Here is a 17,524-nt window from a genome sequence, read left to right on the forward strand (position 1 = left end):
TCAAATATGTTAACGGCGTTTATTAGCTTTAATGTGATTTCATATTCATACTATGTGATTTTTTTTATTATGACACATTTATACTTTGTGATTTACTTTGTTAATATTTTAGTGTTAAATTAAATTAATATAATAAATATATTATAAAGTATCTCTTAAATTAAATTTGATTTTAATACAGTAATTATTTTTTTGAGTAATTTAACTAATTGTTTCAGGCTTGAAATAAATGATAATAATATAATTTTTTATAATATGTAGTTAAATTAAAAAATAATTTTTAAATATATTATGAATTTTTGAAACATATAATTATGTAATATTATTATAAAAGTATTTCTTATTGATGGTTCATATTATATTAGTATCAAATCATAAATATTAATTCTATATTTTGATTGAGATATGTAAGAGGTAAATAAAATAAAATATAGAGTATGAAAATATTACAAAGATAAATCACAATATATGAAATTGTAAAAATATAAAACCACATTAAAGCAAATAAACGGCATTAACATGTTTGACACTATATTGTTAACGAAGTAAATTGTATAGTAATTTTTTATCACAAAATAAATTATAGACTTATTTATGCCAATGAATCTACGCAGTATTTTTTTCTTAAATTAAATGTGTCATGTATGAATATGCAATTGATTTTATAAATAAATAACATAATTGACTAAATTTATATAAAAATCTGTCATACATGGAACACAAATGAGCAACAATATTTCATTTTTATTCTCATTTTCACTAAATATATTCATAAATGATATAATTTCCATAATGAAAAGGGTTTCTTTCTTTTAATACTTTGATACCGTATGTTAATAATCTAATATCAAACTCAATAGATCGGGAACCTCAGTAATTACAGCCCTCACTTTCTGTCCTGTCCCTATTTTCTTCCACGTGTTTCTACTCATCTTTCCTGCAATAATTCTGATGAAAGTTTTTAATATTTTAGACTTCTCCTAATTTGTTGCAAATACCCAATTCATGCTTGTTTTTTTCTTTTATCCGCATTAATACTTTGCTTTTTTTACTCATTTTCTTATTATGAGGCAACATTATGATCAAATTTTTAAATTAATTTTATCAATAATGCGACTTTCTTTCTTCTTTTTTTCTTTTTGATCGAAAATAATGTGACTTTCAATTCGGAATTTGTTGGGATAATTTCTAATTAATAACATGTTCTTTGTTTATTAATTTCTTCTAATAGAATCATCATATTAGTAATTATGGTTTTTAAATGCTAACGGTGTTAAAAGAAATCCACATATGGCAAAGACCAGTAAAGAAATGTCATTTCATCACATTCTTAACACAGGATTCATTGGCACATGAAGGAAGCTTGTGTGAGCAAACTACTGATAGCATCACACACTTTTACAGTCTTACATAGCAACAAGAACAGCAGAAAACCATAAAACATGCATCATACACACACACAGAGACACTCTATTTTTATACTGACAACACACTCTCTATCTTATTATTGATGTGCTTGAACTCAGCTTAGTCCCAGGTGACCTTTTAAATTCATTCCTGTCGAAGGAACTTAAAGGTCAATGGACTGAGCAGCGTAAAACACAAGGACCCAGACTATAGTTTTTGATGCAGAATATCTGCCCCTTCTATTTTTAAGCTACCACTGATCTGTTTCCGGCTCGGATAAGAACTGAAAATCGCCAATAAAAACATTATAGAGGCGTTGCTCTGCTTGCATTTCCCATTCTGATGCAGAATGAAAGCTAGGATTCTGCTCACCCCAGCCATTGGATGTTTCCAGATATGGCTCTAGTTCAGCATCAACCTGTAGAAACAATCACAGAAGGGTACGCATACTAGTTATTGTCCTGCTCTATATATTTAAGCCGTCAAAAATGATTTCCTTCAAACGAACGAGGGTGAGCTTTAACTGGTACTAGAACCGTCTCCAGTACCGCGAGTTCGAACACCAACATAACATGATCAATCAAATAAATAAAAAAATTTAAGAAAATCATACAAAAGACATGCTCCTTCTTCACCTGTTGTAGAGTTGCAGCATCTCTTGCTTTATTCTCAGAATTCATAGACTGACTTATTCCACCATACTCAAAGCTTGAATAGGTAGGGATCTGATACGCACCAGAAACTGTCATACTGCTACTCAGTTCATCCTCATAATAGTTTGGCATGTTACCTTCACTTCCATTCGATTTGTCGATTATCTTACAGAGAACAAAAATCCCCTGCAAGACAATTGCAAGGACATGTCAAGATGATCACTGAATTTTTAGGAAACAGAAGAAGCGTAACAAGGAAAATAATGGGCAATTCTAACAATCAAGAGCGTTATATACCTGTTGGTTTGGGGAAAACATATTAAGAGCTGCACTATATTGGTGCATCTTCCACCCGGTCAGTTTCCCATTGGGAGTACGACCTCGATAGAAAATCAAGATTCTTTTTGTACCAATCTCTTCCTGTCCATCCTTAATTTTGTGTTCGTTACCAGTGACTTTCCAATATCCTTCTTCTGTTAACCTGTTTCCCCGTTCTCCCTGTCGCGGACATATGATGCACCATTCTCGGTCATCCGTTTTCACCCCGTGCTCTGCGCACACAAATTGTAGTAATTGAGATATGTGCAAAAAACTGCTGACCATTTAAATCTGAAAACAAGGAACGTGTTGGTAAATATTATATGCTTACGAGGTAATTCCCAGGGCTCATAATCATACAGATTCAGCACTGGGACTCTTGGGTCATCATAGCCAAGAAAAGTCTTCCACAGCAAAATGTATGCCAACTCCTTGTCAGTTGGACGATGTAATATTCCTCCATCAGGTGGTGTCATGCTTGTCAACCTTTTACAGTCACTGTACGATAAGGATGAATCTGCCAAGAAGAAAAAAAACAAGTGTTTTAAAATTGGTTAACATAGAATAGGGTACAAATTAATGCAACTTACTTGACAGGAAGCATAAATTTCATTCCTCTTCCTAAAATAGGAATCAGAAGCTAGCCTCCTAAGTGGGGAAAAGAAATGTTTTTCTCTTTGTAATAAACACTGAAAATTGCTTTAAAGAAAGAGGCCTGGTAAACTAGAGAAGAAGACAATCAAAAGCCACTGAACAAAGAGAAGCATGTCTATGCATGTATATTTATATGCAGAGCCAGAAACAATAGTCCAAGCAAGTCAGTTTCAAAGTGAAGGTAGCGATACTTAGGCCTCTGCTTCGACGAGAAGCTGACAGTGGAAAGCAAAATGATTTCTAGTATCCACCAACAAAAAAAGAAAAAAAGAAAATGATTTCTAGTGCTTGCTTCCCAAGTTTTGTGGGCCACCATCTTCCTCTGCAAGTCGCCACAAACTGATAATTTTTGTATAATTAACTTTACCAAAATGATTTCCTTAGCTCTTCCTCACCCATAGCATTAATTTTAGGTAACACAGCTAATTTGTTTGGTTGAATTCATTTAAAATTTAAAATTTAATTATTTTAAATAAAGCAAAAGCTAATTTATAAATTCTAAATAATTATTATATAAATCTAATTATATTTAAACTAAATACTAAAAAGATAAATTTTTAAATGAATTTCATATTAATTTATCTATATATTCCATAACACCAAAATATCCTTTAATTTTAATATTTATATGTTACTTTCTCTCACGTGTATTTTTTTCAAATAAAATAAATTTCTTAATGAATTTTAACCAAACATAATATTAATATATTTACATATTTATCTATTAAAATTTATAAAATTAAACTTAAATAAAAATAAAAGAGTTTTAATATGTAACTTTTATATATACATTAAAATATTGTTATGTAAATTGATTTAAAATTTTTGTATATAAATCTAATCTTAATTTTATTAAATTTCATTGAATAAATATATAAGTGATGAAAAAATTAAATTATTATAAACTATAACCCTCTAGAATTCACGCGTAAGAAGCAGTTAAGAATATATATATATATATATATATATATATATATATATATATATATATATATATATATATATGTATATCGGTCATCCAAAAGCTTATAGTACAGAATAATTTTAAAAAAATTCTATCTAAAATTATGAATGATATTTTATAAAATAAACCATTATGATAAATGTACTATGGCATCTTAAATTTTGTTTGAAAATGGCCTGTTTAAATTCAAAATAACATTGAACAAAAAAAAAAAAAAAGAAGGATTAGATTGGGGTAAGGAGATAGAACAATTAATGTTTGGTTGGTATACAAAATATAAGCTAAAAATATATGAAAACTGTTCAGAAATATATTAAAATTGATAAATAATAATCATTTTTACTATATAAATTTTTTCTAGACTTGTAACTAATAATATATTGGAGGTTGATTATTGTTTTAAATTTGTTACCTCAAATTTTCTCTTTTCATTATTATAACTCATTTATGGGTAAGCACCTTTATTTATTTAACTTTTATCTTCGTAATAATAATACTATTAAAAACTGAATTAATTAATTAAACTGATTGTTAAGTAAATGAGTTAAATGCCCACTAACATCAACTCTAAACAAAAATTCAAAAAAATAAGAAATCTACTATCTAATTAAATCTTAATCCTTATAAATTATTTATATTTATTCTCTAATAATAAATGATCTCTAAATTGCAATTTAAGAAATGCAATTAGCTAGTGATTCAATCATAAATTATATCAATAGCAGGTGTATGCCATAAATAAAGACATGGCATATATGGCCATTACCAGAGTCCACCTATGTGATTATGTATAAAATCAAATTTATTTAATTTATACAATAAAAAATAGATTAAAATCTAAAAATTAGGAAAAAAAGAAATCTTTTTGTCAACAATATCACTTTTCTTAAACTGCTAGAGACAAAAAAAGACTTATTAGCAAAATAGAAACATGCACAAAGTATTTTATTTCTAAAATACCAATAATTATTTTGTCTATATTAATCTATTTACTCAAAATTTTTATTTCAGATCTATAATACTGACACAATTTTTTAAAATAAACTCATTAAAACTAATAACACCATCTCTGATCATTTCATACCTTGACATGTTATAAGATATTTTTATTAGATGATCTAAATAACTCAAAATATTTTTTGGATTGCCAAATTTTAAAAATCCATGACATTGATTTAAAGTCTATAGATTTTCATGGTTTGGATTAGATATAAAAAGAATGAATTTTTGTGTAAAGTTAAAGATAATTTTGAAGGGATAATATTAAAATAAAAAATATTATAACGATCCATTACTTTTTTTAAATGGTGGAAAATTACAACTCTAAAAAATGAGACTTTAAATATTGATAAATAAATTTTCAATAAATTATTAATTTTAACTAAGTAATAGATTTTAGCCCCAGTCGCGCTAATATATTTATTAAATATATAAAATAATAATATTATTCTAATAAGAATCCTTGAAGATGAAAGATTTGAAAACTATAATAGTTTGGTCTAAAAGTAAAAGCAATGTTTACAGAACTTATATTCTCTATATTTGAAGCATCTTATAACACTTTATCTTCTAGGGTTTCATTATATGTGTCTGTGTTGGTTAACTTATATTTATTGTCATTTCTAAGTTTCTATCACTAAATTCATTATATGTCCTCTGTGTAAATAACATTTACTATTTTTTTATCTATGTATATTAACCTTTTACCACATTCTAACTTTTGACTATGTTTTTTTATATTTATAACTCATACATGAATTTAAAATTAAAAAAAAAATTGCGTATATAAATAATTAAAATCTAAAAGTTTTCTTAAATTAATAAATATTTTTTTTATTGCTCATTTATTAATAGATAAATAACTTCTATAAAAATAATAATTTTTAAGCTTAATAGTGTTACATTATAAAAATTATTATTATTTTTAATAATTGTTTCAGTAATGGGTATTTAAAATACGTGAATATAGAGAAAAAATTGAATATTTAATACCTAAATAAATACAGATCGAATACACATAAATTATGCATACTTTAGAAATATGAGTGGGAATATAAACAAGGCAACATCTAATTAACAAAGGAAGACACATAACTTCATCAGCAAGCAATAACCAGATTGTCTTCCAAAGCTGAGAACATTCGCGAATTCTGTTGCAATTTCAAAGTTGAAAATCATGCAACTTTGTGATCTCAGCCGTCTATTTAATTTACATGAAACAATAGTATACACTCATAATTACATGGATAGAATGAAGTCTATAATAAAAAAGCAAAATAAAGAATATCATTTTTATCGATGAATTTAAATATAGAATAAAAAATATTATTATTATATATAACTCATAATAATTTAATTAAAATAAAAATAAAAACAATTTTATTATAAATAAAGCGTCGTATTTATTGTATTGTCTTAATTACTATATTTTCTCAATTATGAATAAATTTGGTTTTGAATTTTTCTTAAAAAAGGAAAAAGTTAACACTTATTAAAATCAAAATACCACTGTTTTTATGTTTCTGACAAATAATTTAGAGGAATAAAAGATAAGAAAAAGTAAACAGGAAAGCACAAAGTATATATCTAATGTTTTATTTAAGTATAATTAGGTTGAGTTTTTTTTTTTCCTATAAGATCATAACAAATCAATGGATGAGATATTTCATCAGGAAAATAATAGGTCAAAGGTAATTTGAAAGCAAAAGGCATAAGATAAAAATAAATCCTAAATTATTTCGAGATATTCAATTAAACTCTTTTATTCCAAAATCGCTAAATATCATTTTTGAATTTTTTAAAAAGTACATGCAAGTCCCTTCAAACATGAGGATATCTTTTTCATTTATAGTATATTTAAATATAAATAATTAATATCAATGAAAAAATCTTTAAAATGCATAATATATTTAATAAAAAAAAACTGAAAAATTTCTTCAAAACAAACTAAAAATAATAAAAATTCATTGCCACTCTCACCATCGCCATTGCTATTGCCGTTGTCGTCATTACCACCGTTGTTTTTGTTGTCGCCATCAGCAACCAAATAAATCTCCACCGTTGCTGTTGTTGTTGTTGCCCGCCTTATTTTATTCCCGTAAGATTAATAGATCAAACACTAGAATGGCGGTGGTGGCTTGTTTTAATGAGTAGGAGTTCATATTCAAAAGTGGCCAAGTTTGATGAGTTATGCTTGATTTCTGTAAAGATGCTACATTTCTGTGTTCTCCTAATTTTCTTATATTGCTTGATGGAAGAAGAATGATTGTTAACTATTGCTATTTGCTTGGTAGAATCATATTTTGATAATGAAAAAGAAAAAGCTGCGACACGCGACAAATTTAGTAGTGACATCAGCTAATAATATAAATAAATTATTTTCTAAAGAAAAAGTTTAATTATTTTTAATTTTAATTAATTTAGTTATCATTTCAGATGGTTAAATTGGCACCTAAGATTGAGCTTAGACAAAAAACTTACCTGTTAAACTTCTGGATCGATTTGTACCTTTTAAAATATTCAGGGGTGACATAAAGCCATTTAAGAAGGTTAATTGAACATCCCAAATAGTCTGCGGGTTCTTTTTTGTACCTTATGCTAAAGCAAAACATGTCGTATGAATCTATTATTATTTTAGAGAAATATATAAACCTTATCATAGCTTAAATGATTTTGAGGTTGGACCTAATATATAGTCAGTCATTGCATATTTTTTAATACATCAAAATTTCCTTAAATTTTATAACCTAATTATTATTCTTTTACGTATTAGTTGAAAAATTAAACTGATAATTTAAAATCATAAATTAAAATGAGTCTACCTCAAAATCTTTTTCTTTTTCGTAATGAATTAATTTGTCTTTTTCATATAAATTCTATTTGTTTAATTTTTTGTTTTGAACCATAGGGTGTTGGTATTGATTGATTCTATTTCGCCATTTTTGTAGAAAATAAAATTTTATTTTTAAAGCAAATTAATTTTAACATCTAATTAAGATAATTAATTAGTTTTTTTCCTTTTAATTTTTAATACAATTTAATTTAAAAGTTTAAACCTCTTAAAATTGTAATTATTAGATTGCTATATAATTTAATTTTAATTATTCATGTACATAAAAATATAATAATTTTCTGTGTTAAAATAAAATTTTTGATACAAATGAAATTAATAAGAAATCTTTTTATTTTTAATATAATTAATATTAATATCTAATAAAAATATAAAAATCTAAATTATTTTATTTTATCTAAAATTTAAAATTAGATTACATAATAATCCAACAAATTAATAACATTAAACAATAAACAAATATTTTAATATCTAAAATTTTTTGAAATCATATTATATTAAACAAGTTTATTATTTTAATTAAGCATTAAAATTAATTTATATTAAAAATAATATTTTATTCTAATTTAAAAATAAAATTATTTTAAATAATTAAATTATAATATTAAACTATTAATTTAATTTTTCATCTAAAATAGAATAATAGTAATTAATTTTATTAAAATTCAATAAAATTAATTGCAAAACCGACTTATGTATAATACACAAGCCTATATAGGGACAAATAGTATTTAACCCTTCTTAAATAAATAAAGCAAAACAGTTGAAATTTAAAAGGATGAATCCAAAAGTCAAAGAGAAACCTGACGCCAGATACTAAACATTCCAAGGCTGTAAGCAGAAAAAGAAAATAAATGCGTAGCAAAGCATACTATCGATGAAGGTTCTTCCCCATCAAATATCAAGGCAGCAACAGCTAACAGCAAAGTAAAAAAAGATGCAGATAGCAGTCTCAAAACTCACCCAGCAAAAAAATTGCAGGACTTGTTTCTACAGGTATAAGAAGGAACCCCCCATCAGGAATTTCCAATTCTCATTCTTTTTTCTCTATGACAGACCACTACATGCATTTATATTATCCCTTTTAGGACCTTAAAGAAAAAGGATTTTCACAACCAAACCCAACGCAAACCACAAGTTCTCATAGTACACTACATACGATCAACGCAGATGTACTTTTTATTACACATCCAAAATTATCTTGCCATCCCTCTTTTCAACACAAGCTTTTTTTCTGCTCAGCAACGCAGAACAGCAATTCTGCAAAAATCACAAAAATTATCCAAGTTCTAGAAACAATAGAACACTCCTTTCAAGAAGTTAACACGACAAAATTCTAGTTTATAATCTGGAAAATATATGATTTCCAGCTGATGATAGACAAGACAGAGAAAAGAAAACAAATACAACTCTAGACAGGGATGAAAAAATGTCAGAGAAGCAAGGCACGCTAAGGACAATTTAACAAATATATGTTACATGCTCATCATTTTATAATATCTTCAATGGTTGGAGAGAAACAGGGTGAAGAAGGCAATATTTGATGCATTAATAATATTTCATATATTACGGAGGTAGTTTTCAATGAAAAACAATACACTGACATGTTTAACACATGCTAAAATACTTTTTCTTCGATTGTCTGTCCGCTCAAAGGGACAAGAAAGGATTTCTAATGGCATCTTATAATAGATATACAGAGATATAGTGATTCAAGGCTGCAAATCTGAAAGTAGGCAAAACTATCATCCAACTGAGCTTTGAGGAATATGAGAAGACTCTGGCTTATCATTGTAAATGGTGATTTATAAAATTTACCTTTGACGGCAAGAAACTATATACAATTAGCAATAATTCAGACCCTCCTCTGTGATATAGGAAGCTCCAATTGCTCGGTCAGATGATTCATATATCGAGTATTGTCCAGGCCATTTTCCTGCCGTGACTGCAGTTCCTGTTCCACATGGCTCTCTGGCGAGCTTGAACTAATTTCATCTGTGTCCCCTGTGAAAGGACTCGCCGTAAGAAACTGCTCCCAGAATGCATCATTGATGCCAGGAAGCTTAGGAATACCGTCCATCAAGATCTCTATTTCCTGATCAGGAGAAAATACATCAGTTTCTACAGGCATTTCCACATCTAAGACAGATGAAATTGCACTGATGTTCCCGTCATTCCCAACCTCAGAACCCAAAAAATTCACGTTTGGAATTCCAATGGGGCTTTCTGGTAAAGTTCCTTGTCCCTCGGGGAATTGAGGAAGAATTGTATCTGGAACAGTTTTATCCACTCTCATCTCAGCAATATGATCTGTTTTAACATGGTCACTTACTGTACAAGGTGGAGACTGGATCTCAGAAATGGCACTAGATGGATGACTGACAGAAAACCCCGACTCAACATGCAAAAATGATGACCCTGAAGCTGGCGGAACCTCAGAAAGCATCAATTCTGAGAACCTACTTGAAGTGATGCTACTGTCTAATCCACTGGAAGAAGGAAGATTATCTATCAAGAAAGGCCCAGAGTTGTTTATTGATTGTTCCAGCCTAGATGATGAATTAATCTTCAGGATCTGGTGCAGCATTGCTTTTGCTGCTTCATTCATTGAAGAGTGGAATTTCACAACCTGTCCATTGGGAGAATTACTGCCCTCCTTGCCTATTAAATTCTCTTCCCCCTTCCCAGGAAGTCTCCTCTTTTTAGTGCCCCCAGTAACGCGCCTGCTGCTTTCATTCTTCTGCTGTACAAGCTGATTTAGGAAGCCTGGACTTTGCATGGCCTTTGCAAGGAATGACATCATTTGTTGCTGTCGCTGCTCCATTACCTGAATACGTTGGCCCACAGTTTGCAGCTGACCATCAGTAGCTTGCTGCAGCTGCCTCAATCTAACAAATTCTTGCATAAGCACATTCTTGTCTCGTTTGAGCCTTTCAACCTCTTCCTCTAGTCCAAACTTTCCAACTTCAACACATGCTGCCATATTAGAGCTCTGGACTTGAGGTGGTTGATTACTCTGTACGTGAAGAGGCTTTTTCCTAGATATACTCTTCAAGAGATGCTTTTGCCCTCTTAAGAACCCCTCATTTGCAAATTCATAGCGATCTGGGTCAACCTTCCTAAAACCCTGCTTCAAGGGAAGGTAATATCGATGAATGAAATAGCCATTATTATCGGACCAGATAACATTATCAAAAATATATGATCCAAAAAATACGAAGCTACAGTCCAACCAAGAAGGATCAAATTCCAAACACCTCACAAGCGCTTCACGTGATGTGAACTTCACATGACAAGTAAAGGTAATAACAAACAAGTCAATAACTTGTTCAATTACCATCCTTGGCAGCCTTTGACTTGCGTGAATATCTACTTCCTATAAAGGCATCTGCAACAAAACCACTATCCCAGCCTCGTGGGAGAAGGTATACGAGTGGGCCAGCACATTTTCTGATTCACTTACTATCCCTTAAATCCTTCATGCTGTCTAGTTCTAAACTATCTATCCATCCCCTAAATAAGTGAAATTATATGGTGTGCCAGGTAATTAACAAATAGTGTATTTCTCTCACTTTCAGGTTGAACCCATCCATAATTTTAGCTAATTGATACTGCCTGAATGTGGGAGCAAGATGCACCCAGTAACTTCCTCCCAAGTAAGGAGAACAGGAAAGTAGAAGAGAGAGAGAGAGAGAGAGAGAGAAGAGAGCATTTTCATGCATAAGATTCCATGTAAGACATGCTATCCATAGCAGCTAAAAAGGTGAGACTCCAATAACTAAAGGCAATATGGGTTCTAACTGTGGAGTGGGGTGGGGTGGGGTGGGGTGGGAGAGATAAGTCAGACATAAGAATTAATCAAATACCTAGTATTATATCTTACTTTACCATAAGATCCTAGCTTAGCCAAAGCTTGTCTCTAATGGCCAAGTATCTCATCATAACAAATTAAAAGAGTAAGTTATCATACTTTACCACAACATCACAACTATCAAGCATGTTTCTGAAATTATCAAGTTTCCACCACTAATTACCACAGCATCACAAACATCAAGTCCCCAATGGTAATTATTGCACTACAAACATCAGGCACTCAACTACTTTTTACAAGCAAGCGTGCAGAACTACTTGTTTCCATGAGAAAACATCAAACAAAATTTTCAAAATTGGCACGACCAGTGAATGGTACAAAGTACAGTAAGTAATTTTGAAACCAGATTCAAATAAGAACTCAAACATTCAATTCTTAAACGATTCTACAGGAAACTTACAATCTGAAGATTAGAGTTGATAATCAGTTACTCTGTTAACTCAAATACCAATGCACTTACCAAAATACAACCAACCAAACCCAACATTAAACAAGTATGCTTGATCAAGGTGTATGTTAACCTGCAAGTTTTGAGCACAATGGTTAATGCATGCAATGGTTTATGTATTTCTTGACAACAAATTATGTTTTGACAAGCGTGTTAGCTGGTTTTAAGTCGTCAAAATCATGGCGAACCAAAAATAACAAAATGCTAATATAAAGACAAGTCTTGCTCATAGAAACAGAGAGAGAGAGCAACAAATAAACACATATAGACTTATTTTATAAAAAGTGGAAGGATGAAAATATATATGGAGAGCAAAGAAAAGAGAAACCACGAATCTAGTGGTCTTGGGCATAGAAGAAATGGCACAGTCCGATTAATGTGGAATTCCAAATTGAATCACCCAACTTTATTTCTGAGCCTCACTAACAAGATGATCCATTAAAACCAAACTGAGCACAATGTTGTTCACAGGTTAAGCAACCGTAAGTTCTCAAACTAAGATACTGCTACTTTTTCTCCTTCTCTATGGAAGACAACAACATTTCATCTTATCAAGGATTAAAACAAAGACATCAGAAATAAAAGTAACAATGATAACATCCATCACTGCAAAGGAGAGCCTGAATGAGAACCTAGCACAGTAGCACACAAACAAAAAGAGATACTGCAGTTACAAAAATCTAAGCAACCCGGACTAAATACAATGCACATTAATGGGCTTCAATAAATACCTTCGTATAGTTTACGTGTGATCTAAGCTTTAGAAAAGTCTCTCACTTTTTGTGAGATCATGCTCTCCAAATAAAAGAAATAACCTAATCTGTATTAATATTGTCTTCATTCACTCTCTAAATACAAGTTTGTCTCTTTGTGGGGAATACCATCCACAAATATTCAAAGATTCACTAGATACAAAGAAAACATTATTAGAAGAAGGACGTAACTGAACTCCTTTATCTCGTCCTCCACACATTAAAACCTATTGTTTAATGCTAAGAAAATCCAAATTATGAAACATGTAGTGGACTCAATTACTATCCGACCACTAACTCAATTATCCGAAACAATCATCGCAGTAGCCCTGGAAAACTCAGACAACAGAGTATCCCTTAGCAAAATTGAGCAACCAAGCTACCAATCCTGCATTTTCATAAATAAATCTAAATACAACACAAACCTCGAAGAAGATATTATTTCATCTTTATCAAAGGTTGATTTTCCATGAAGAGTCAGATAAAGTATGTACGGCACTTATAAAGTCAACATTAGCATGTATGAATTTCGTCCCCCTTATAATTACTTAAATCAAATACTAGATAACAGACATGTAAAACTTCAGAGTATTGCAGATCCATCTGCTTGAGATTCCATATAGACCATCAGGCTCCATCAAAAAGCTCAAAGAGGTACTTCAGAAATTTTTTAGACTACCTTCAGAAAAGCATTAATCAACTCGTGAGTGATTTCACATCCCAATTTCCACTGATGGCAATTCAGAAGCTTGGTACAAGCCAGTTCTATAACTCGAGATTCAAAGAGAGAATAAAATAACCCATAATTATTCACCAAAACTCTAAACCCCTAAGTTCATAGCAATACACTAAATCATCTATCTAAATTCTAGACTAAGATAATGACACACAGATTTTGATCTTCAGATCAAATAAGTATTCCTTCAATAGTTAATCTCTTCGTCTTTCATTATCAGTTCAATCAAGGTGAGAGCTTTCCATCCCCAAGAAGCCAGCACAATCACTTATAACTACTTCCAGACCAATATTAAAATAGAAATCCAATTCTATAACTTTCTTTCAAACAATCTCTCATACAAATCAACCAACTATCTGAAAATTTGGAAATCCAATAACAATAAGAACGCGCACAAGCAAACACAAACAAAAAACTAAAGATATCAGAAGAAGAAAAGAAACCCACCGCCATATACATGTACTTGCATACCAAATAAGAATAAGACCCAAAAACATCAAAACTACAAAAAGAGAAAGGAAGAGTATACCCACATAAGTATTCAACTGTCTGACAAAGCTAGAGAAATTATTATGCTTGAAATATTTAGGCAACAGTTCCTTTTGAAACTCGCCCACATTCCAAACTATAAAACTATTATCACTGCTACTCCACGAAACTACCGAATTCGTTGATGGGTCATCCACCATATCGTAACTCTTGCTCAAGAACGGCGGCACAGTATTCGATTCCATTAAAAAGGAAAATTTATCTATTTACTCAAATAACCAAAACTTGTAGCTTTTCTTTTTCTCTGATTTCTAGGTCTGGTTAAGAGAGGCACAACATTTGAAGGGTTTTAGTGTTGAGAGTAAAGCTAGTTAATTCGTACCAAGATCAAACAAATAAAGGACTAAATAATAGGAGAGAATAGACAGAGAGGTCAATCGCACGGTCAATATGAGGGTTTTAGATTTTGCAGGAGAAGGCCACGTTGCTTTTTCTTTAACTATTTTCTTTTGGATATTAGTTTTTTTTGAAAAACAAATAATAAGGAATTGAAGAATATGGAATGGAAAACGGTGCCCTACCACACAGTTGTGCGCCACGTGTCACACCAGTTTGATTTTCCTTTTTGTTTTCTGCTTTCTTTGGCTTTAGAATTCTTTTTCATCTCAGAAACAATCGTTCCATCCCCTCCACCACTCGCAACGGTTGTAACAGGAAGAGAACGCCAGGAACAATTGCATTATGCAGGCAGCACCTGGACAAAAGCTGAATACTAGCACAGAGGGAATGTGTTTCTCCAAATGCCCCAAACTCAACTGATGTGTTGTCTAAAATGGTTTTGTCGATCAAATTAACGGAATTCACTTAATAGTATTAGCATGTGTTTTTTGAACAGTTTTATTTATCTATCAGAAATTGTTCTTATTAATCATTTTTAACGAAAGCATTTTTTTATTTCAAAAAGAAAAAGAAAATGAAATTTTTTCATATTAATGGACAAAAAAGTGTTTTTATAAAATTTTAGTTGTTCAAAATACTCAATTTCTTTTACAGTAATTCAATTGTTAGCTAAAAGAATTGTTTTTGGATTAATTTATCTAGTCCATTTGGGTTTTTAAGTTTGTTCTATTTCTATTTTTTAATTAGTTGTAATTTTAATCTTACCTACTAATTAAGCATGGTTTAGGTAAGAAATTCCATATTATCACTTCCAACTGAGAATAATGATAAATTGAAAAAAAAAGTAAATAATAAATTAGAAAAAAAATAGAGCCAAATCAAGATTTATTAAACTTAATTAAATGAGCATATACTATACATTTTGCACAAAGCATTAGAAGAGGTTCAAAATTGGAGTAATCCCAGTTAACTGTTGCATTCCACGGTTATATTTTAATTATAAAATTAAATATATAATTAATAATTTTTTGATATCTAATGTTAATTTATAATATCTAAAAATAATAACAAATTAATATTTAAAAATAATAATAAACTAACTATTTTAAATGTTATTTATATTCTTTTTAAAAAATTTAAAATTCTATTAGTATAATAATATAAAAGTTATTTTAAAAATATTATCAATTAATATTAATATATATAAATTAGTACTATTAATATAATCGACAATACTATTTTATTAAAACAATTATTATATAATTTTAAAAGTAATTTATTTTTAAATATAATATTAAAAATATAATTTAAGATGTTATTTTTAAAATTATAATTATTATATAATTAAAAAGCTAACTTATTAATTAATATAATAGTAAAATATAATTAATATGTAGTTTTTATAATAGAATTAGTATTATTATATGTTTAGGAAACTATTCATAATTAATATCATATTAAAATATGTCATTTTTTATGATTAGAGTTAATTTTAATTAGAAATATAATTAATATTAATAAATTAATAAAAAGTTATAAAATTACACATAAATTTAAATTTTATCAATGAATTAATAAAAATTATGAAATTACACATAAATTTAAATTTCATATGTAAAAGATAAATACATATTAAAATAATTTAGATATCAAATATAAGTATATATATTAAAAAATTTAAATTTTAAAAATCAATATATATTATTTACAACTAAATACATAATTGAAAATCTAAATTTTATCTATTTAATTATTATATCATTTTAATTTTAATATAATATAAACATTTCAATTATTTTTTAATATATACCTTCATTGAATATGCCTGTAATACCCCGAATTTTTATATATTTAATAAATGAGTTATTTTCTATACCCAATTAGTTTGAAATTTTAAGAAATTATTCAAGTAAATTATTTGAGAAATGATTATATTTTGGTTATTCAAAATTTTTCCCAAATGCATATTTATATATGTAAAATTATATATTGGAAAATTATGATAGAAATTGTAAGGGATGTTTTTATAAAAGAATTTTGAGAAAATTGGTATTATAATTGATTAGTAGTATTAAATTTTGAGTTGGAAATTGATTATTTAATTTAATAGTGTATTTTCAATAATTCGGATTTGGCCCAAATTAATTAGTTAAGGGTTTAATTGAAAGGCTAAAAAGAAGTTTGGGGGTTAAATTGAAATTCTGCAGGATGAAATTGTAAGTAATTAAGAAAGTTGAGGGACTAAATTGTAATAAGAAAAAGTTCAGGGGTCAAATGTCGATATAGAAGAAAGGAAGAGGGGAGAATTGTCGGGGAGAGAGAGAGTGGCGCGTCGGAAGAGAGAGAAAGGGGGACGCTGCAGCGTCGGTGGCGATGGGCGCGGAGCGGCGCGTCTTGAGCAATGGCCAGGCAATGACTCCGGGCATGGAGCGGCAAGAGCCAAGGCGGCAGGCCTGTGCCGAGTCGGGTGGCGATCGTCTCCCTACGAGAGCTTTTGGCAAGATAACGACGTCTGTGGTGGCCGGGAGACGGAAGATCCAGTGGAGAGAGAAAATGGTGGCGGCCGGCGTTTTTGGGTTTTTCCGGCGAGATCCGGCCGGAGGATGGACGATCGAGCGTATCCACTCTTCAGCTCAAGCTTCGAAATGGCACTGGTTTCGTGGCGATCGGGCTTCGTTTGCAAATCAACGGCCGTGATCGTCCGCAAATTTTTCCGGATGATCGGGTGTCAGATCGAAAAACCGGAAGCAGAGATTGTCATCAGCGCGTCGTTGTGAGTCCGATGGTGTGTCCAGATCGTTGATCGGACTCCGGCGGCCGGAGGCGAGTCGACCAAGCGTCTGAGTAATTTTCTCTGGCCGTTGATTTTAGAAATCCTTTGATTTTAAATTTTTGTCTAATGGTTTATATTGAGTACTTGATGATATTTGTGAGTCAAAAATAATTGTCTGTCAGTTTGTCTGCCTTGTGTTTTATGCTGTGT

The 17,524-nt window shown here is 29.9% G+C and overlaps 2 protein-coding genes across 4 annotated transcripts; both read right to left on the minus strand.

Annotated features, from left to right (window-relative positions):
• Positions 1–1,304: 1,304 nt before the first annotated feature.
• LOC8280485 (NAC domain-containing protein 62) lies at positions 1,305–3,315 on the minus strand. Its single transcript, XM_025157490.2, has 5 exons — positions 2,969–3,315; positions 2,710–2,895; positions 2,358–2,611; positions 2,043–2,246; positions 1,305–1,825 (listed from the first exon to the last, which is right to left on the minus strand). Exons 2-5 carry the CDS (start codon positions 2,852–2,854, stop codon positions 1,658–1,660), a joined length of 771 nt encoding a protein of 256 aa, XP_025013258.1. The 5' UTR covers positions 2,855–2,895; positions 2,969–3,315; the 3' UTR covers positions 1,305–1,657.
• A 5,403-nt stretch (positions 3,316–8,718) lies between these two features.
• On the minus strand, positions 8,719–14,910 carry LOC8280486 (heat stress transcription factor A-1b). Of its 3 annotated transcripts, XM_048380213.1 has the most exons (4): positions 14,724–14,910; positions 12,178–12,238; positions 9,665–10,973; positions 8,719–9,106 (listed from the first exon to the last, which is right to left on the minus strand). In XM_048380213.1, the coding sequence occupies exons 1-3, from the start codon at positions 14,804–14,806 to the stop codon at positions 9,702–9,704; spliced, it is 1,416 nt and encodes a 471-aa protein (XP_048236170.1). In that variant the 5' UTR covers positions 14,807–14,910; the 3' UTR covers positions 8,719–9,106; positions 9,665–9,701. The 3 variants fall into 3 exon arrangements, with proteins under 3 accessions (XP_048236170.1, XP_015575202.1, XP_002520051.1); XM_015719716.3 differs by lacking the exons at positions 12,178–12,238; positions 14,724–14,910 and adding an exon at positions 14,187–14,649; XM_002520005.4 differs by lacking the exons at positions 12,178–12,238; positions 14,724–14,910 and having other exon boundaries at positions 9,665–12,158.
• Positions 14,911–17,524: the final 2,614 nt, after the last annotated feature.

This window comes from Ricinus communis, chromosome 10, assembly GCF_019578655.1.
Source record: "Ricinus communis isolate WT05 ecotype wild-type chromosome 10, ASM1957865v1, whole genome shotgun sequence".
NCBI classification, from domain to species: Eukaryota; Viridiplantae; Streptophyta; class Magnoliopsida; order Malpighiales; family Euphorbiaceae; genus Ricinus; species Ricinus communis.

Coding starts and splice junctions, on each gene's coding strand:
- LOC8280485 (XM_025157490.2), bottom strand. CDS start 2,854: ATGACACCACCTGATGGAGGAATATTACATCGTCCAACTGACAAGGAG. Junction 2,612..2,709: donor TGAGCCCTGGGAATTACCTC/GTAAGCATATAA, acceptor TTGTGTGCGCAG/AGCACGGGGTGAAAACGGAT. Junction 2,247..2,357: donor TGTTTTCCCCAAACCAACAG/GTATATAACGCT, acceptor ATTGTCTTGCAG/GGGATTTTTGTTCTCTGTAA.
- LOC8280486 (XM_002520005.4), bottom strand. CDS start 11,186: ATGGTAATTGAACAAGTTATTGACTTGTTTGTTATTACCTTTACTTGT.